General features: G+C 58.2%; 1 protein-coding gene across 5 annotated transcripts; it reads left to right on the top strand.

Moving 5' to 3' along the window:
- Positions 1–3,632: 3,632 nt before the first annotated feature.
- KCTD15 (potassium channel tetramerization domain containing 15) lies at positions 3,633–18,043 on the top strand. 5 transcript variants are annotated; one of them, XM_037819999.1, is made up of 7 exons: positions 3,633–3,793; positions 6,226–6,319; positions 7,956–8,048; positions 8,683–8,858; positions 13,626–13,770; positions 16,184–16,489; positions 17,702–18,043. In XM_037819999.1, the coding sequence occupies exons 3-7, from the start codon at positions 7,983–7,985 to the stop codon at positions 17,858–17,860; spliced, it is 852 nt and encodes a 283-aa protein (XP_037675927.1). In that variant the 5' UTR covers positions 3,633–3,793; positions 6,226–6,319; positions 7,956–7,982; the 3' UTR covers positions 17,861–18,043. The 5 variants fall into 5 exon arrangements, with proteins under 5 accessions (XP_037675927.1, XP_037675926.1, XP_037675925.1 ...); XM_037819998.1 differs by having other exon boundaries at positions 6,223–6,319; XM_037819997.1 differs by lacking the exon at positions 3,633–3,793 and adding an exon at positions 4,584–4,716.
- The last annotated feature ends 2,741 nt before the right edge of the window (positions 18,044–20,784 follow it).

Genomic DNA, 20,784 nt, shown 5'->3' with positions numbered 1-20,784 from the left:
CCCAGACCAGGGGGTAAACCTGATGGGGTAAAGCTAATCCATTTCCTAATGATTGGCCTGAAAGTTGGCCTGTGACCCAGTTTTGACCAATGGGGTGTGACAAAGAGGACTGTGGGGCTGTGGGGATATAATTGTATGTTCCTTGGACTGGTGGCTGTTTGTGTAGATGAAAAGCTTTGAGCTGCATTAATCTCGAGACCAGAGAAGAGCTGGCCTGAGACAAGCCAAATGCTGAGGCTTAAAAAGAAAAGAGAACAAAGAGAGGGGGCCTGGATCCTTGAAGTCTCGCTGAATCATGGACTTAACTCCAGGATCACTCTTCCATTTCCTGTACCTGAGATAATATGCTCTGACTTAGGTTTTGTTACTTGCTGTCCAAAGCACCCTAATCAGACCCTTTTGAGAATCTGGTGAAAACCTGAACCCTCTGATGGGAAAAAGGCACGGATGCAGAGTTTTGAGCAATTCTGGGGCTCACAGTCCCCCAGAGGCCCACCTACCGGTTTCCACCACATTAGGGTTCCTGGCCAGGAGCTCCCAGGCTTGTCTGATTCCTGTCCCCTGGGAGAAGGCCAAGTTAGTTTGGCTCTGAGCAGCACAGGTGTGCTCTAGGCAGCAGCTGGCTGGTGGGCATCAGGAGGGAAGGAGGGGGTGCCTGCAGCACCCAGAGACAGCCCCTGCCTCCCCTCCCACCAGAAACCCTAAGTGCCTGCTGAGCTCTGGGCTGGGCACCTGGGCAGAGCTTGGCTGTCTTTGTTTTAGTCTCTTCAAGGACACACAGGGGCCATTTGTTCCTCTATCCCTCAAGCAGACTGGGACCTCCGTTCTCCTGGGAGTCCAGCCCTGGGGTCACTGCACTGCTCCCTTTCATTTCTGGGTCCTCTGGGGTCCTAACCAGGAGAGAAGGCTAAGGGGATTCCCAGGTTGGGGGCAGAGAGCAAGTGGCACTTGCCAGACTGTGAGTTCTGGGCCAGGGCGGCTCCATCCCAGCCTGGACAGGGGCCCTCCCTAAGCCTCCAGGCCAGGGAGCCCCAGGGGCCCAGGAGTGGGAAGGGAAGGAGACAGCTCTGCCTAGCATCCCCCACCCCCACCCCCACCCCGAGGGGGCGGCAGCTTTGTCCCTCAACCTGTACTTCCACTGCCTCCCTGAGAAAGTTGAGATCAGCAGACTCTGTGATCTCATTTTGGGCTCATTTTGCTTTCCTCCTTAAGGTCCTTTTTTAAAAAGATAGTTTGCAAACAACAGCAACAAAGTACCAAATCCCACTGGTAAGCCAATTTAAAACATCTGGAAACCTGAGATGCAGGGCCTGACCTTTATTTCCTGTGAGATGTGCAAAGGAGCTTTTATTAAACAGAGCACAGGGCTGAACCCACTTTTTAACAAAATATGAACTGTAATGGCTTAATTACTAGTCAAGTCTTAACAATAAAGTAAGTTACTTTAGGATTAGACACAAGCAATCTAATCTCTTGGACTGCAATAATGAAACAAGATGCATTTCACAAGATGTTTCAATGTGTTTTCAGCCTAATTATACATCTTCAATTAAAGAACACACACACCATTTCATTATATACCAAGGATCATAAAATGCCTATTGTAGTCCACGTCCAAGTCTCTCCATGCAAGAGATGGTTGACATTTAGCCAGAAATTTTAAAAACACTTGAGAATAAATTATGACCCAGACTTGCTCTTCATGACATGTATAAAGATCAGCTCTTTCCTAAAAGGATTCAGGAATACGAAAACAAAGTACCCAGCAATATTAAGGAAACACAAGTCCTCCAAAATAGTTTTGATTAAATTGTGCATTTTTAATACAGTGGTGCAAAGTGAAACTTTTTTTTTTTTAAGTAGGAATTTAAAATTAAGTGGAACATCCTATTTTCAGGGTCACCACAGTGAGATTTGTCTCTTAAACAATGACACTTAGTATCTCTGTGGTTCCATGAATACTTTTGAAGTGTCATATTAAAACCAATCTTGTGGCCTTGAGGCAAAGAGAAGCAATTAGTCTTGGAGTTGTGAATAAATAAAAATCCATTTATACACTCGTCCTTGACATGTACCTTGCAAATCTTAGAAACTTCATCTAGTGGGAAAAGAAATGTTAAATCATGAATACCAATACTAAACACATTGCCATGTGGTTTCCTAAAACAGTTTCGTTTATACCAATCTTTTTAGTGTTAATTTATATGTATATATTCATCCATATTGAACGCAAAACAGAAAAGCTTTAACAGTCACCTAAGAGAAGAGGAGTGACCAGCGCGGGGGCGGGGAGGGGGGCGGCAAAGGCCACTAACGTCAGGCTGTTGCATGCTTCTCCGCGCCCCTTTCCCCACCCCAACTACTAGCTGCACCCAAAAGGCCTGGGAATGGGCTGGGGGGTGGTGGAGGGTTGGTTCTGTCGGGGCAGAAGTTGGGGACACCCACACACGCTCTCCACTCTCTATGATCCCAGTCAGCATGTCCGGGAGGGCTCAGGAGGTTTAAGTATTTGGATACTCGCTTCACATTTATTTGGGTCGGCTCCTTCGCTGCTGGGTGTGATGTGTGTAGACGCGGGAGGTGCAGGTCCTCGGCGCTGCAGAACCCTGGAGAGACTGGGGCGGCCAGCCAGCGAGCTGCTCAGGCCTCCCGGGCCTGGCCGCGGCGGTGCGCACAGCGCGGAGACTGGTGCTGTCGGGTCGGGGGTGGGAGCCAGAAGCCCCAGGCAGCGGGGCGAGGGGAGCAGAGCGGGCGGCCCCCTGGCCGCGCTGGAGCCGCCGCACAGATCCCTGACCTACTTCCAGGGTCCTTTTCTGTTCTAGGAGCAGCTAAAAATCCATAAATTAAGGAAATTAACTGATGGGGCCTGCGGCATCTTTGTAAGCTATTTAAATCTATAAATTTGCAGCATCTTCTGCGTATATCAAGTAATTGAACTAACTGCAGGGATGTAACTTTAATGAGAAAATTTCCCCCTTCTCTTAAAGTAGTTCGAGTTCTAAAATAAATAAATAAATAGGCAAACAAACAAATACATTTTTAAAAACCTTCCCGTAGGAGGAAAAGTTTCTGCTTATTCCCGCGTGGAGAAGCTAAAGAAGGCCCGGCTCTCTTGTCACGCGCGGGCTCCCCTTAGTCAAGGGAGGTAGACCCCCACTCCGTCTCCCACCGGCCTCGGGGCCGAGCCCCGAGCGCACCCCATGAGTGTGCGGCCGCTAGGGGGCGCCCAGGCCCGGCCGGAGCTCGGGGTGGAGGCCCCGGCGCGGTTCCCGGCCCGGACGCACCCGCCCGCCTGCTCCAGTCAGGCTCTGGCCCGAGCGCCCCCGGGAGGCAGCGCGTCCGTCTCCCGGGAGCCGCTTAAGGGTCGAGGAGGAGGAGGGACGGTTGGGACACAAGTGCAAGAGGAAGAGGAAGGAGAGGAGGAGGAAGGGGCAGGGGCAGCCACGCGGGGGTCGCGCCCCGGGCTCAGGCCTGGGCGCCGCGGGAGTCGCGGCCGCCCATGTCTCCATCGCGCCGGGCGCGGAAAGGAAATGGCGCTCCGGGCCGCGGGCGGCCGCCGGGCGCCCCCTGGCCGCCCCACCCCCGCGGGGGCCGGCCGCGTGTCCGCAGACGTCACGGGCCGCGCCGCTCCCTCGAGAGGGGCAGCGGGGCGCAGACCCGGGGAGGGGGCCGGGCTGCGGGGAGGGCGGCCTGGCCCCCGACTCGCAGCCCAGTTTCTGAGCAAATCCCGCCTCCAGCCCCGGGCGCCGCGGCGGCTGCTGCTCGCCTCTTTGTAACCGAGGAGTCAAGAAATGTGAGAAACGTGCCCTGTGTTACTTATTTGGGAGCCGAAAATTTATGCCCAGCTGAAAGCGCCCGGGGAAATATTACATCAGATGAAATGACAATGATTAAAATCAGCTTCTCTCCCGCCCCCTCCCCGAGCCCGGAGCAGGCCCGGGCGCCGCGTGGCCGGCCGGCGGGGGGCGGGGGCTGGCCGCGGAGGGCGCGGGGCCTGAGCGCGGCGCTCCGGGGAGGGTCCTGGCGGGGTCCTGGCGGGGCCCGGGCGGGCAGGCGCGGGGTCGGGGACAGGCGGGTCGGGCTCGCCCCGCGAAAGGAGAGGAAACAGCGCGTTTTTTGTCGCCGAGCGCGGCAGGCGCGGGCGCGCGGAGCTAATTGCGACTCTAATCCTCTGCCCCGCGGCGCAGCCGAGCCCCGAGCCAGGAGTGGCCGCGCGCGCCCGCTCGCGCCCGCCGCGCTGGGTAATTGGGAGCGGGATCGCGGCCCCGGGCATCCGGGCTCGGCCGCTGCGGGGCGCGGGCTGCGGGCCGGAGAGCGAGGGGCCGGCTTTCTCTCTGGCCATCGGGGAGGCCGCTGGAGAGGGAGGAGGGAGGAAGGAGGAGGAGAAGTGGGAGCGGCGGGAGGGCAGCCGGAGCGCGGCGCGAAGAGGAGGCGGCGGCGGCGGCGGCCGCGAGGGGGGGAGGAGGCGAGGGGAGGGCGGGGAGGGGAGGCCCCGGCGCGCCGCACCGCACCGCGAGGGGCCGCGCGAAGCGGGGGCCAGGGCGGGAGGGGTGGGTGGGGGGAGGGTTGGGGGCGCGAGAGAAAGTAACTCCAGGACGAGACCGGAGCGACCCGCGCAGCGAGCACAGGCGGCGAGACTGCGCCGGGCGCCCGAGCCCCAGTGGCTGCGGGGGGCGGGGGCTGCTCCCGAGCCCCATCCGCCGCTTTGGCTCCGAGGTAAGCCCAGCGCCACGGCCCCCGCACCGCGCACCCCTGTCTCCAAAGTGGCCGAGAGACCGAGAAAGTCGCTTGACCGGGGTCGGGACCTGGGTGGGGGCGGCTGCTTTGTCCCGGCGCTGGGCGGCGGGGGGTGGCGGCGCGGGGGCGCCCAGCACAAAGGCCTAGCGCGGAGGGGGGTTGCCCGCGTGGGCGGGTCCTGGCCGCGGGTGGACAGTCCTCCACGTTGGCTGGCACTGACCCTCCTGCCGAGCGCGGGGGTGGGGGCGCAGGTTTTCGCACTCCGGCCGGAGCGTGGGGCCGGCGAGTTTCAGGGGTCAGCACCTGGCTCAGGCAGCCGGGGCCTGGGGGCGGACGAGGCCGTGCTTGGCGCCCAAATCAGAGAGAAAAAAGTCTCTAACGGGACAGATGCACACCCACCGTCGCCCACCCCGAGAATCCGAAACGGGGCGGCAGGGCGGATGTACTGGTGGTCGTCCCCCGCGCGCGAGGTTTCAGGGCGGGCGGTGCGGAGACCGATCGCCGCCTCCTGACCCCAGCTATCCGCCCGCACTCCTGACCTGGAGGTGCGCACCGAGCCCAAGCTCCCCGCCAGCCCCCTCCTCGCGCCCCCCACCCCGACGGCCCAGGGAGCAGCTTCAAATTTTCACTCCGTGTCTCAAACGTGCATGAAGGAATTTAACTGCACGAGCGAATAACAGCATTAGTTTCAATTAATTTTTTTTAATCCTGGCAACAATAAACTTTGGGAACAAAAGCGCTTTTACGTCCTTAATTAGGCGAGCTTCCCATCTGTGGTCTCGAAGTGTCTGCCTCTTGATGAAACTTTGTCCCCCGCCCCGCCCCCGCCGCACACCCCTCCCCGCCCTCCCGGGCGCTTCTGGTTCCGCGGCCACCCCCGCTCCGCGGGCCTCGGCCCAGCTTGCCCAGGCCGTCCGGGAGTTCACGCCGGCCGGGGGCTCCCCGCGGGCGCACCCCCTGGCCAACTCCGCAGGCCTCCCCCCGGCACTCTCGCCCGGGGCCGGCGCCCGGCTGAAGGGAGCTCGCCAGCCGCCTTCTGTTTACCTTTTATGGTTAAAATAACAGCTTAGCAAAGAAGCGACTTCACGAAGAAGCGATTTAGTGAAATCGTCTCAAGCTGCCGCAGCTCAGCCAGTTTAATCACCCCCAGAGAGCTGAACAACTGCGAGCACAATGGGACACAAAATCATTTTGTGTGTAAATGAGCGTGGCATTCTGCTCGCTTCCCTCTGCGCGCGCGGGCGGGGCTCGGCGGCGGGCGGGCGCGGGCCGCGAGTCTCCCGCCGCAGCTCGCAGAAGCGGGTGGGTGCCCGGGCAGCCGGGAAAGCCGCGGGCCCTGCCGCGCGCCGCCGCCGAGGCCCCTGCAACAGGCTGTTGGGCCGAGCCTCGGGAGGGCCGGGGCGCGCGGGGTCGGGGGTGCGATGCGGGTGTTGGCGGAATGAACTTGTCTTCTGACTGCGCCCGCTCTTCTGCTTCTGACCTCAGCAGTGGTCCGCGAAGGGGTCGTGGTCCAGCACAGATGCGTTTGTCGGAGGACACGCTGCAGGTTCGGGTCAAGGCGTAACGCCTGGGGCTTCCAATGGTGAGTTTCTGGTTTGAGCGTCAGGTTGTGCTTATGGTGGAAGAAGGACAGGATTGAGCAGCTTTTGTGATGGGTACCTGGTGATCACTGTCACGCTGGGGTGGTGTGCTGGGAGTAGGGAAAACATCCTGCAGTCTGCTTTGATGGAATTTCAGGGGGAATTCCTTTCTTTCAGTTTATCCTCACTTTGTCTTCCCTTCTGATTCCTGCCCCGGTAGAGCCTCCGAGGGCAGGATAATCCATTCCTGGGGTCTCTTTTGACTTCTCAGAACTTCCTTGAGATGAGTGACCTGGTTTCCTATCTTAAGCCCACGGTACCTCAGGAAGGCCCAAAGCTGGGAGCCCTGGGCAGACCCCCAGTGAGGCTATGGGTTGAACATCACTGTCTGCTAATAGCTTCCCCACCTCAAACAGTTTCATGTCACTTGCTGGGGCACTCATGGTAGAACAGAGGACAGGAGAGGAAACTGGCTTGAATTTGCAGGGTTTGATTCTTATTGGACCTTGGTTCATGTTTGAAAATCAGATGCTGAATTTCGAGGCACAAATTTGGATGCCAGAGTTCAGCAGGAAAAGTCAATCCCTTGGGACCAGAGAATTTTGTTTGGTTGCTCTCTCAAGGGGTTAAAGCTGTGAGAGCTAAATCCTGGTTAGGCTTGTGGAGCGCCTGTGTTGTGTGTGTGTGTTGTGTGTGTGTACGTGTGTGTGTGTTCCCTAGAAGGAGACAGCCCCAAATCAGCGGAGGGGGCTGCGTAAATCTGCTCCCCCCTGCCCCCCCCCCCCCCCCCAGTTCCAGCAGGTCCTGCAAAGTGCCTTTGGCGGGGGTGGCTTCTAGGCAATGAGGGACAATCGTATTTAAGGCTGTCTGTGGCACAGAGGAAAGTCTGGGCAGGAGCAGCAGAACAGGTCCATTTGCTGAGCTGTCATCTCTTTCCTTCCGGCCACCTCCCTAAAGCCTTGGGGGACATTATCATGAGGGGATCTGGAATACATTAGGCCTAGAGAAAAAAGATGGTTCTGGGGTGCCAGGGAGAAACTGGGAGTGCAAGTGAGGCAGACAAGGACAGGTCTTCTCTGCTGTGAGGAACTCAGAGGGGAGAGGTGACATTCTAAGTGACTTTCCCTCTTCCCTGGGCCCTGGCATCTCCGTGTCCTGCAGGTGTTGGCTGCATCTGCTGGGAGTGGGGTCTCATTAGGGGAGGTCCTGGGCTGCCCAGCATGAAGGGTGGGGGATCGTGGGCCACGAGGTTTTCTGCCGATGCCAGAGGAGACACCCTTGGTAACATGGCTCCAAAACAAAATGCCAGGAAAATCAAATTTGTTCTGAAACATTTCAGGGTAGTAATGGTGAGCGTGTCTCAGTACCGTAAATCAGCCGAGTTAGCAGACATGGAGCGGCCCAGAAAACACGTGTGTGCATATGTGCATGTGTGTGTGTGTGTGTGTGTGTGTGTGTGATCTGCTGTGGGCCAGTCTTGCTTTGGGATGTGGGGGAGAGGACAGTGGGATGGAGGGTTTGGTGCTGCAGGGCATGGGGTCCCAGAGAGCGGGTGCCGAGGTGACGACTCTATGCATCTTTGACACCCACGGCAGCAGGTGGGTGAGCGCTCCCTGGGTTTGTTGGTGCTTCCCACAGATACTCTGGGCAGAAATGGGAGCCTAGATGCCTCACCGCAAGGAGCGGCCGAGCGGGTCCTCGCTTCTCGCACACGGCAGTGCCGGCACCGCGGTGAGAGCAACGGGGTGGGCTGGGTCCCAGGCCGCGGCCCCTCTTCCCTCTTCCTTGGGTGCCTGCTCGCTGCCACCCCTCCTCCAGCCATGGCGTTCGAGGGATGGCTGTTGACTGTACGATTATGTATTTTTTGAAACAAAAATGCTCTTAATTTGATGTGAAATTTACTACATGTATAAAACCCAACGCCTTAGGTGCTGAGGAAGTCACTAATTTAGAGGTGTCTCGTTACTGAGACAAACTTGCAAAAACCCCTGAATCCCAATTCACAAATTGGTGATTCGTTTGTCAGGGGATATTTCACATCTACCGCATAAGCCTGCGACCTTTAATTAGAATTTTGCAGTTTGTTTTATGCCCCTGGAGGCTGACACCTTGAAAAAAAAAATTTTTTTTTTCTTGATTTCTTATTGCTAATAAGCATCTTTCTTTTTCCCCTCTGGTACTTTGAAGAAAATGATGCAAATACACTTAATTACAGCGGTGGCCATAATTTGTCAGCTGAATATGTGATCAGGCGCAGGCAGCAGTGATCTGATTAGATCTGTGATCGCCCTGGCGGTAAAGGGAGCATGGGGCTCCAGCTCCGCTCCGGAGAAACTCTTGTTTTCCGCCTTGTTCCCGTCTCCAGGAGGGAGGAAGCATGTCCCGGTTGTCTCTCACCCGGTCGCCCGTGTCCCCCCTGGCCGCCCAGGGGATCCCGCTGCCCGCGCAGCTCACCAAGTCCAACGCCCCCGTGCACATCGACGTGGGCGGACATATGTACACCAGCAGCCTGGCCACGCTCACCAAGTACCCTGACTCCAGGTAAGAGCCAGACCCTCGTCACATGGGGCATCTGGTGGCAAGGGGCGCCGTGGGCAGCCTGCCACTGCCAGGCCTGTCTTCCCCGGCACACGGGGCTCTCTGGGGTGCCTGTTGAGAGCCACCGTGTGCAGGGGCTTGTGACCCCAAGCAGGTGGCACTGACGTCCGGGTGGAGGCTGATGACTTATTCGGAGCCGGCCCCCCTGAGCTAGTGGGGAATGTCACCCACCTTCAGGTTCCTCTGGAGACTCGGGCCTGGCCTTTGCAGGGGGTCCCTTGTGAGTGCTGCTAATACTCCTTGGGGGCCGGGGGAGGGGCGTAATCCTGCTTCCTGTTCTAAGCCCTAAGAAAATGCATGCGGGAGGAGGAGGACGACGGGCTGCAGCTTGCCATCTTTGTCTGCTTGGGTGGCCACAGTGGACCTTAAGGATTAGCAGCAGGTGTGCCTTGGAGCTGGGTTGGCGGTGGCTGGGTAGGTAACTATCGGGATTCCCTGGCTACGGATAAGTTTGGGCCTCATCTCCCCATCAGTGGATGAAGTATCTCCAGGTTGGGGCTTTGGAGGCTCCTTCTGAGAGGGAGCCCCCCACCTGCTGGGCTCACAAGCGCACCTGACCATCAGGACACGCGAGTCGCTGGGTGCTGCCAACTCTCCTGCTCTCCTTTCCTGTTGTCCTGGCAGCAGGGTGACCCGAGGAGGGACAGGGGTCCGTGAGCATCTCCTGGAAGTGGTATGGCCTGCAAGCCCTTGACTCCTGGCTTTTGGCGCAGCCAGGCGGCCACAACTCTCCAGGCCTGCTGAGGGCTGAGCAGCAGGAGGGCCCAGGCTGCAGGGCATCGCCCCCCATTTTTATACGTTGACAATAGCAAGAGGAGTTAATTAACCCCCTCAACGTGGAGGGATTGTCTGCAGAAGGCTCGCGTGCCAGGCTGCCTGGTCCTTGGTGTGACTGCTCAGAGCAGGGGGAATTATGGTGCGTGGAGGCGGCGGCTTTCAGAGGCGATGAGGGAGCTGCAGCGGTCGGTGCAGGGTCCTGTTCACAATTTGGGGAATCTGGGGTACAGGTGGTGGTGCAACAGAGACTGCCTGGGGCCCTCGTGCACTTGGGGGCTTTGGAGGGGACAGGAATACGGGGGCCACGTCACTGGTGTTGGTCCCCGCTTGCAGAGCCCTGTCTGGGATGGGAGATGGATTCTGCTTATTTAATTTCAATTTTGCCTTCCGCGTTTCCCGAGTTGCTCAAGATAGATCATCCCTTAATCGGATGACAATGTTTGTGAGTTAAATTCATAAAACCTTCGCCCACAACCCTCTCCGAAGTGTGCTTCTTGAAATCAAAGACTTGCCTTTTGGAAGTCACCCCAGCCCAGGCCTGGGGGAGGTGGGGGGGGGGGTTGGCTCCTAATTTTTGTCACCAGCCTGGTGCAGGGAGAAGGCTGGCGCCCCACTCCCGGGCCCACAGTGCACCCTGTCCTCGCCCCTCATCCTCACGCCTCCTCCTGCTTTACGGTGGGACGTGCCCTCCCTATGGGGAGCTGAGGTCCCCGGAGCTCTGTGATCTGGGATGCAACCCAGAGGGGGTGCAGCTGCCCTCCCTTCCAGGGCTGGGGCTCAAGACAAAGCTGTTTTCTGCCTGGGGGGACTCCTGGCTCCTGCTAGAGCTGCTCCCCAGGCCTGAAGCTCTAGATTGGGCTGGGCCGGGGAAGCAGGTTGGGAGGCCATGATGGCAGGTACCTGTCAGCTCTTTCAAGACTTATTAAAATTTGAAAACTGTTTACCACCAATGTTGGAAATGAAGCACTTGCCCAGCCTCACTGATGTGGGAGTCGCCTGGGGGTGGAGAAGTCAGAGCGCCAAGGTTACCCTGGGGCAAAGTCCTGCCTGGGACAGCACAGTGAGAGCTGGGGGCTCACCCACAGAATGATGCCCGGGCATCTGGCTCTAGGCTGGTGGGGTAACCCAACACAGGAAAAGAGGCCGGCGTCTCGTCCCTCGCCCGGCTCCACCCAGCACCAGCTGTTGTTCCTCACTCAGAAACAGCCGTGCACAGCTGCCTCGGGGCTGGGGACAGGCTCCCTGGCCAGTGACCTCAATCGTGTCCTGCCTGCTGGACAGTCTTTTCAGCTGCAGAGAGCAAGCCCCACTGTATGGGAAGCTGCAACGTCCAATGGCCAAGAGCTGCGGAATGAATCAAACCTTCCGCTGAAACATCCAGGAAATTGTGGCCAAGGCTTTCAAAAAAAGAAAAGGAGGAAAAGCAGCCTGGGTGATGCCTCCCCTGTGCGCTCACAGGCACCGATGGCAGGGCTGGGTCTCATCTGCCCCCGAGGGTCCCAGCTGTCAAAGTGTCAACTGCCCAGCTCGTCCCCTGGAATTCCTCCCACAGCTGGCACCCCACACCCTGCAGCCTCTCCTGGAGTGTGGCCTGGGTCGGCTGCTGCAGCCAGGACAGGCAAAGCAGGAGCTGATTCTTAAGACCCTGCAAATAGTGGTGGGGTGGGGGGTTCCTTTTGGTGAATGTCCTAAGCCCGCCCCCTCCAACCCACTCACATCCTTGGCAGCCCCAGATCCTGAGGGCACGAGAGGCACTTGTCCCGTGGGAAGCTGCTCTGCTACCGGTTTGTGCTAGAGCTAACGTGAACTGTGGAAGGATCTAGAACCATCCAATCCTGAAATACAGTAGATTGGACCAATAAGACAATCTAGAGCCCAGGCAGCCCTGGAATGTGGGTGGATCTGGAGTCCTCTAGACCAACAGGATTGTCCAGAACCCTGGCCAGCCCTGGTGATCAAGAGATTTGGAGCCATGCCTAGAGCATTGCTGGCTGCAGAGAACTTTTGAGCTCAACCAGGAAGGGTGGGAAGGATCTCCAGGGAGGTCTTGGCCTCAGATCTGCCGACTCACCTGTGGATGTGGCTCTTGCTTCTTGCTGCCGGTGCCTTGCTGACCCTCAGCTGTCTGCTGACGATGGCCACAGACCGGGCAGCTTGCTCAGTCACATCTGTCTCCTGGGGAGCTGTCCATCCCTTGCTCTGCCATCTGATTGCCCAGGCTTGGCTGAGGCCAGGTCTTGGGGTCTTTGGAGGCTGGAACAGGCCACAGACCACAAGGCTTTTCAGCAGGGGCTGTGTCCCCCAGGATCATTGTCCCCCGGCCTGGGGATAGTTGGAGGGTGACAGGGCTCGAAGGCCTTTGGAGGGGCTGTGTCTGGGGTGACTGCAGCACTGGCTTTATAGGCTGGGGCATCAGTGCATCTCCATACAGGCACAGGTTGTCTCACACCCACCCACCACGCAGCCTGACCTTTTGTGCTGACCCACAGGGACCACTAGCTACTCCGTAGCTGGGCAGACCCTCCTGGCTGGTGTCTTGAGTGTGCCAGGCCACTGTGGTAGACGGTGGTGTGGAGAGGGGCTCTGGGGCACTCTAAGCCCCTCAGCTTGACCAGCCTGTGTGCACGTGGCAGTGGTGGGCAGGGAGGACAGAGGGGTGGGCAGCTGGGGGAGAGGGAGCACCCTGGGAAGGGTCCTGGCCAGTGCAGGCAGAGAGCGAGGGGCTTTGGCATCAGCTGGGGGCCTGGCTGGAAGACCCCCAGATGCAGGTGGGGGCTCCCCCTCTCCCAGGCCCCGCAGACAGGCCGTGTCGCCTTGGCAGGGTCTAGCTGGGGGAGCAGTCTGTGGCCCGCCTCCCAAAGGCTGTCTGGTGCTGCTGTCCCTAGGGGGCTTGTCAGTCTCCCTCCTGCCCCCAAGCCCAGTGCTGGGCTTCCCCTACTCCTCTCTGGGGCTCCTAACTGTCCATAGCTTGGCCTGGGGTCTGCAAGGGAACTTAGCCAGACCAGAACCTGCCGTCCTGGGTTTGAGGCCCGGGCCCGGGTCTTTCCTGGACCACCTAGGGTCTTGGCATCAAGGGCTCCCAAGAGCTTCCTGCAGGCTCTGCATTGCTGCCATAGCCACTTACCCCTCAGAGCTGCCTTCCCTCCCAGTATCCCCACGGGGTGCACACACATCATGACCCACGTGCATGCCCTGTGGTGCTCAAGTGCACACCGATTGTGTGTACACACTGTGGGGCATAGACGTGTGTGCATGCACTGGTGTGTGTGCAAGCTCACTCGTGTGTGTGCATGTGCTATGGCATGTGCCCACGTGTCCGTGTGCTGTGTGGCATGTGTGTGTACCCATCACCTTCTCTGTGGCCCCCTGGCTGAGTTTATCTGCGACTTGGTCCCCTGCTGGCTTGCTGGCTGGTGTGTGACTGGATGTGCCTGTAATTTGTGTGGTTGGGAGGGAGAGGAGTGCATTTGTGGATGACCCTGTACCTGCCGTCTGGGTGTGTCACGCCTGCTGCCTGTCATGTGGGCTGGGTGAGGTGGATGAGGGTGACATTTGTTTTCTGGCTGGAAGACTCGGTCTTGGCTGGTTTGCTCCAGGCGTGTGGCTGTTGGCCAGGGGTGTCTGCTGGTTCAGATGTGCGTTTTCTGGGTGGGTCTGTCTGGTGACAGTTGTGTACCAGACCTCTGGCTGGTTTGTGCATGGGGGGTGAGTGGCTATGTCTGTGAAGTTTCCAGGCTTATAACATGGGTCCCCGGGACTGGCATGTCCAGCCGTGGCTCTGAGTGTGGGTGTCGTGTGGCCTGTCCCGGGCCCTGTTTGACTGCGATCTGGCTGCCCTAGGTGTGTGCACAGTCCCAGAGCCACTCACCCCTCGGCCCCCTGGAGGGTGGGCCCCTTCCGCTGAACCTCCTACCCACCCTCCCTCTCTTCCAGAATAAGCCGCCTCTTCAATGGCACCGAGCCCATCGTCCTGGACAGTTTGAAGCAACACTATTTCATTGACCGGGATGGGGAGATTTTCCGTTATGTCCTGAGCTTCCTGCGGACGTCGAAACTGCTGCTCCCGGACGACTTCAAGGTAAGTCTGCAGCCGGCGGCTCCCCTGTGCCACATGGCGTGATGGTATTACACAGAGGACGCTGGGACTTAATAAATGGACCCGCGGTCACCATAGCAACCGTAAAAAGTTAAACGATGAAGCCGAGGGCTAAATCAGTTTTTCTAAACTAATTTTGTTTTCTCACATTTTTAGCTTATTTATCAGGGTGTAACGACAATTAAGCAGCAGCGCTTACCCCAGTTGAATGTTTGCCGCGTCGAAGGACTGTTGTGTGTTGGAGTTTCGGGGAGTTAGGGGTTCGTAAATCTGTTCCCTGTTGGCAGTTTGCAGGGGGAGAAATGCTGATCCAAACCACACACCCGTTAAGTGGAAGGTCACCCCCAGGTCTCAGGGTGCACCCGTCCAGGGCCGCCGACTCGGTTTGCCAAGTCTTGCCTCAAGGATGGGCCGCTCCATGGCCTGAGCATCCAGGGAGGAAGAAGACTCCAGCTCACAGCAGCAAGTGTCCATCCAGGCCTCCTCCTTTCCCACTTTCCTTCCTCCCTCCCTCCCTCCTTCCAGCAGCCCCCCAGAGGGCCAGGGGCCCTGGGGCTGTTTCCTCCTTCATCCAACTCAGTTACTGAGCAGCAGCAGTGGCTGGGTTGAAAGGACGGTGAGAAACAGGCAGGGGCAGGTAGTGCTGGCAGCTAGCAGGAGGCGGGTGCTGGATGGGTAAGCCCAGGGATTCCACTGTGCACGGGCTTCAGAGAAGTAAAGGAGAGCCGACGAGGGGAACTGGCCCAGGTGGGTTTCCAGAGGCAACGATGTTTACCTGGCTGGCAAAGGAGGCATAGGGCAGATGGGAGCAAGGGCCTTGGTGAGGGGGTGGGGGTGCAGAGAGCTCGCTACCCTCTACAACTGGAAAGAGGGTGGTCTTAGGGCCGGGAGGGGAGGGGCAGGAAGGGAGGTGGGAGGCTGGGAGTAAGGGCATGGCAGTCAGATTTGCAGATGAGAAGGAGCGTCCTGGCTGCTGCGTGGAGGAGGGGAGAACGTGGCGGAGGGTGGGGGGCAGAAGCAGGAAATCAGTTATGGCTGAGAAGGCCACTTCCCCAGGCCGGGGGAGCAATGTCAGAGGCTTTGGGCCAAGGGGGAGGCTGAGGCAAAGAGGACAGGGCATGGTGGCAAATTAGACCAATTTCCCGGAAGAGGCTGCAAAAGGACACGGGTGTGGCTTGAGTCCTGTGTGGACAAGTGGAGCTGCCTGGGGCCCTGCTCCTGCTTGGAGATGCCAATGGGGTGGCAGGTGGACATGTTTTGGGCTGTGAAGGAAGTTGTATGGGGTGTTGACATGTAGATGTCACTTAAAACCTCAGGGCAGTTGAGTGCCAGGGAGAGGCCCAGGATGGAACCCCAAGGAGCCCTTGCAGACGGGGCAGGATGGGTCCCTGACTGATGGCCGAGGCTGGGGAGGTGTTAGAACTTGGGCTTCCCTTGGGCTGGTTCCAAAGGCTGGGGCCAGCAGGTGGACAGGTGTTGGGGGAGCCTGTGGGGCCGCACTGGCTATCGGACTGAGCCCCAGTGAGTGGCGAGGGTGAGGGGTCCTCAGCCGCTCAGAGCTGGGTGGGTGGGGTGGGCATGTATTTAGCTGGGGCGGGGGTCCGGCACCAGGGCCTGAGAGGCAGCTGGTGTGAGCGTGCCCAGCCCAGGAGCAGGCTGCCCTGTGAGGGTGGGCTTCCTGGCCCCAGACACCTCATCTCACCCCGTGCCTCGGGCCTGCTTGGGCAGGGTGGGGCCAGCACCCCTCAGATCTCGGGTCCTTTCATCTGCACCCCCCTTCTCTGAGCTGCCTGTTTGCATCCACTTTATAGATGAGGAAATGGAGGCCCAGAGTGGCCCAGTGGCCGAGGGCCAGAGATCTCAGGGCTGGTAGAGGATGAAGCTGAAAACCCAACCCAGGCAGGTGTGACTGGAAACACGGGTCTGGGATGTAGTTTTGGCCTCCCTGCTGGGTAGTGAGCTCCTCCAGGGCAGCCCTAAAGCAGGCCAGCTGGGGTGGGCCTGCCATGCTCCCACCCCTCTTCTCTGATGGGATTCCAAGAAGGCAGTGGGTCCCCAGGCCACCGGCACAACCTCCAGCTCTTCCATTTCAGCCTCCCGTCTTCCCACCGAGATTTCTCTTCTCCCCAGGGCATGTAGTGATGCCCAAGGCCTGGGGCCAGGTGGAAGGGTGTAGGGGTCTGACACAGATGCACCCGTGGGCATCCCTGGGTCCAGGCCAGACTCCTTCTGCTTGCACACACTCCCTGAGCCTCCCTGTCCCCCTCTGTAAAACGGGGACACCCACCCCGGGCCACAGCTCCTGCAGAACCACGAATGACGTGCCCCACCCCACCCCCGGAGTCGGAAAGCGCAGGCTGCCACCCGCACCCCCGTCTGTCTGCGCTGCCCGCAGGACTTCAGCCTGCTGTACGAGGAGGCGCGGTACTACCAGCTGCAGCCCATGGTGCGGGAGCTGGAGCGCTGGCAGCAGGAGCAAGAGCAGCAGCGCCGCAGCCGGGCCTGCGACTGCCTGGTGGTGCGGGTCACGCCGGACCTGGGGGAGCGCATCGCGCTCAGCGGCGAGAAGGCCCTCATCGAGGAGGTCTTCCCCGAGACGGGGGACGTCATGTGCAACTCGGTGAACGCCGGCTGGAACCAGGACCCCACGCACGTCATCCGCTTCCCGCTCAACGGCTACTGCCGGCTCAACTCGGTGCAGGTGAGAGCCGCGGCGGCCTGGCCCCGCCCCCGGCCCCGCCCCTGCCCCGCCCTCGACCCTGGCCCCGCCCCCCGGCCCCGACCCCGACCCCCGGGCCGCACGGAACAGTGGCTGCGGGAGGCGCAGTCCCTGACATGGCGAAGCCCTCGTGCCATCCTACAGAAAAGGCAACAACGTGTCGATGCATAATTTATGTCTTGCTCATAATTAAATGATGGCGCCCGGGGGATGGACTTAAAAAAATTGATCTCTACTTTTTTTTTTTCCCCCCAAAAGGATGTTCTATAAAAATGGCCCAGAGTCTTTTCAACAAAGTGTGCTTCATTTGACACTCGGAGCCTGACTTTGGATTAAAATTAAACCCAGGGAACCAGGCGAGGCAGGAAGGAGGCTGAGAGTGGCGCATGCCCAGAGTCACCTTTCCTGACCGTGCCCACCCGGGGCCTCGGGCACCCCAGCAGCTGGCTGCCCCCCGCGAGGGCTGGCTTTTTGTCAATGGGTCTGAGAAGTGGGGAGCCTCTAGCTGGGGCGGGGGCCTGTTTGCCAACAGCAATTCCCAGATCAGGGTCAGGGCAGCTTGAACTGCTTGGGGAAGGATCCCCCGGCACACACACGTTCTGCAAGGGCTTGGGTCAGGCACGGTGATGAGAGCCCCCCATCACTGAGGCATCACTCACATGGCTTCAGAGGCCTCAGAGACACAGATGCTGGAGGTGCTCCCCTTTCTCCTCTCAGCCCCAGCTCCCTTGGTGAAAACTGAAACTCCGGGTGTCCCACCATCTGGACTCACAGCTCGGGGACCCAGGTGGCTGCCTGGAGGCTGGGGGAGGGGATGCTCCATTATTGGGGTAGGCCTCAGTGACAGAGGGGGGCCTGAGGTCATGTATCTGGAGGGGAGGGGAGGCTCTTTCTGTCTCCCCTAGTCGAGGCTGTGCACTCCTGAGGACAACAGGACAGTGGCCTGGGTGGGGTCTGGTCACCCAAGGGACTCCTGGCCCAGCAGGTCTGCTGTGTCCCCAGCTGCTCCTGTCCCTCTCGGGGTTGTCCAACTGGTGGTTGATTCTTGCCGAGCGAGACAGAATTCTTAACAGGAGATGGCGGCTTGCTGTGGCTAGCTGCCCTGCAAAAAGCAGGCCTCTCTCAGGGCCCACCAGGCCACAAGCCAGGCAAACTGCAGCTGGGCCCCGCTGACCTCTGCTTCTTCCCCGGCAGGTCCTGGAGAGGCTGTTCCAGAGGGGTTTCAGCGTGGCCGCGTCCTGCGGGGGTGGCGTGGACTCATCCCAGTTCAGCGAGTACGTGCTGTGCAGGGAGGAGCGGCGACTGCAGCCCACCCCCACTGCCGTCCGGATAAAGCAGGAGCCCCTGGACTAGGGCCTGCCTCGGTGCCCACCTGAGGCCCCGTGGCCCTGGGGCACCCCAGGAACCTGGAAACAGTGCTGGGAGTTGCATCTACGCACGCTTGGCTGTGGGCATGAAACTGAGGGTGGGGTCGGAGAGCCCAGAGCCGGCCCAAGGATGCACGGCGGGGACCCCGCTAACATGGCAACGGAAGGCGGATGCTGGAGCCTGCCCACCGGACCACTGTTGGTGTGACCCAGAGATGCTGCGGTGGGGACTCAGCCACCATCTCCAGGCCCCTTGGCTTCCCCAGCCCAGTGTGGTGTCCTCTGAGGTCCTCAGAGGCTCTGGAGGTGAGGCAGGGTAAGTGGAGGCTCCCCCATCCCCCACCAGAAGCGCCATCCCTCTGTCTCCTTGTGGGTCAGACTCTAGAGGGTTTCCTTGCATCAGAAATGGCTTATTTTTCTACAGTATTTAAAAGAGAAGTGACTGTATCTGCACACATCAGAGTAGCCAACAAGGACCAGCGCTTCTTTATCTGGTGCTCAGTTCTCAGTCGGACATGCAGCACGCCCGCAGGCTGGATGGTGGCTGCTGGGTGTCCCGGCCCCAGGCCTGCCCAGGCTGGGGACTGCTTGGCCTCATTCTAGGGACAGCCATGGAGGAAGCGAGGCAGCAGGGGCACGACACAGGGCCTCCAGGGGCGGGGCTGCTGTAACGAGGGCGGTGCAGTGGGTGGGGGGCTGGATGTTTCTGTAACCATCTGAGACCCTCACCATGCAGGGCTCAGGCCACGGCTCGGTGGGTTACCTGACCTTCCTCCTAATGCCCAGAAGCTTCCGGGCCTGTCCGTGCATATTCAACGCCTGGGATCACAGAGAAGTCTTTTCCCATCCAGACCAGCCACAGAGCCACACTGCATCCTTACCTCAGGAATGGGGGCCCCAGGGTGAAGGGGCCCATCTGTCAACAGTGTCCCTGGGTCCCTAGCTCAGGAATCCATCCCTGCTCCAAGTTTCCCACACTAATTATGCACACTGAAGTTTAATTAAACTGTCGTTACATTAGCCTGCCAATAAGACCCCAGCTCAGGCCTCCTCGGAGCTTTCGGCTCCTGATTCCAACAAGGACGAGGCCCAAGGGGTGCTTACAGCCCTGCTGCCTAACAGGACAGGCCCAGAGATGAACACCCCTGGCCTCGTCACACGTCCCCTCGTGCCCTCACCTCCTCTTGCTGGCTCTTCCCAGTGGAGACCTGCGCAGAACTGCTCGGGGGGTGGGGCACCCCGCAGGCACCGCCGGTGTACAATGCCTGTAGACTTGTATATGACTCCTCTAATATTGTAAAGATGCTGATGTACAATTGTCGTGCGTTTGTGTAAACACATTCCATTCCTAGTTCATGCCATAAACGATGCTGTAAAATGGAAGATTGAGGCTCCATCCTGTGCAGAAGCAGCAGCTAGATTCCTGTATTTGATGTTGGGCAGAGTGGTTTGGGGCTGGGATTCTCCCTGTGTTCCTTCCGGTCAGATAGAGGAACCGTGGGCAGCAGTAGCTGGGGCAGGGGGCGGGCAGGGGCCTGAACTGGGTATTATTTATTGCATTTGGGGGCTTCCTCACTGCTTCTGCCTGTCCCTTCTGGCAGCATCCATTCTGAAATTGGATTCACACCCCTAACCAGATGCTTCCCAGAGAAAGGCAGACAGAATGTGTTTTCTCTCTCACTGTCTTTTGGTTGGGGTCAGTGGCTTCTTTACAGCCTCACCCAGTGGGACGAGAAGGTGTCAGGGGGACAGAGTCACAAAGCCCCCCAGTGTGAGGACTACAGATTGCCTGAGCACAGAACCACATCCAAGGAAAGGAGTTGGAACGTGTTTATGTAGGTCTCCAGTTTGCACGAGACTTGGTGTTTTCCCTCAAAGCCCTTATGTTGTCACCCTTGAGGACCCCTTTTCATGCCTGGGAAGGGCCACGAGCCTCGACCTGCCTTGGAGGTTGACCAGTTGCTTCCTGCCTGAGGCTGCAGAGCAGACACCACACACTGTGCAATCTAACTTGCTGGACAAACTTGTTAGGCGTCTCAGCTTAGCCACACGCTGACAGTTGGAAAATCTGCATTTTGGCATAGGAGAGGAGGAGAAAGTGTTGTGTTTATTAGAAAGGAAGTCTTGTGAAAACAGCTCGATGCTGCGTGCGTTTATGGGTTTTCCTGGTATTCTAGCCAGCGTGGTTACTGATTGGTGGTGATTCTCTAGCATTTTCAAGCAAACACTTTTTAATTAAACCATACTGCTAAAAAGAAAAAAAAAAAAAGAATAACGCTACCTTGCTCAATGTTACTGTAATTTGTATCTTTATAAATTAAGAACAGGAAGTACGATTTTACATACTCTGGAGAATTTCTGAGTTTGCAGGGAAATACTATGCTCCCGTTGTAATGCTGTAGTTCTAACACGCATCTCCATAAACAATAAGTACAAGTCAGTTCCTTTAAAGCATTTTTATACTTCCTGGAATGATACATTGTAAGCGATCTTTGGATCAAATACCAGCAGTGTTGTTACTTTTGCTCTTCGCAAACTGGAAAACTAACCATTCTCGAGTATAAGCAACTGGACAGAGCTGTGCCAATACTTCCCTGTTGTTTCCCACCAAAACTCTGTCACTGCAGGTGAGAGCTCAGCAAAGCCACAGCAGGTGGCTTCACATACCATCCGGCTCACCTGGGGCTCAAAGCCAGGTCAAAATGCTAATATCTTTTAAAAAGTGTTTTTTTTTTTTTTTTGAAGCTGCCATTTGGCTCTGTTCCCTAGAAAAAATAAAGGGTATTTTATAAATACAGACAGTTCTAATGCTTTGTTTCTAATCCACTGAGGGAGCCACAAGAAGGTGCTCTGGTGGCAAGGATGATTCTGGAGTCACTCACTGCCCTTCACACTTGGAACTTGGCCACT

The sequence above is a fragment of the Choloepus didactylus genome, chromosome 27 (genome assembly GCF_015220235.1).
Source record: "Choloepus didactylus isolate mChoDid1 chromosome 27, mChoDid1.pri, whole genome shotgun sequence".
NCBI lineage: Eukaryota > Metazoa > Chordata > Mammalia > Pilosa > Megalonychidae > Choloepus > Choloepus didactylus.
The sequence above is the reverse complement of the archived record's forward strand: the minus strand, read 5'-3'. Positions and strand labels throughout refer to the sequence as shown.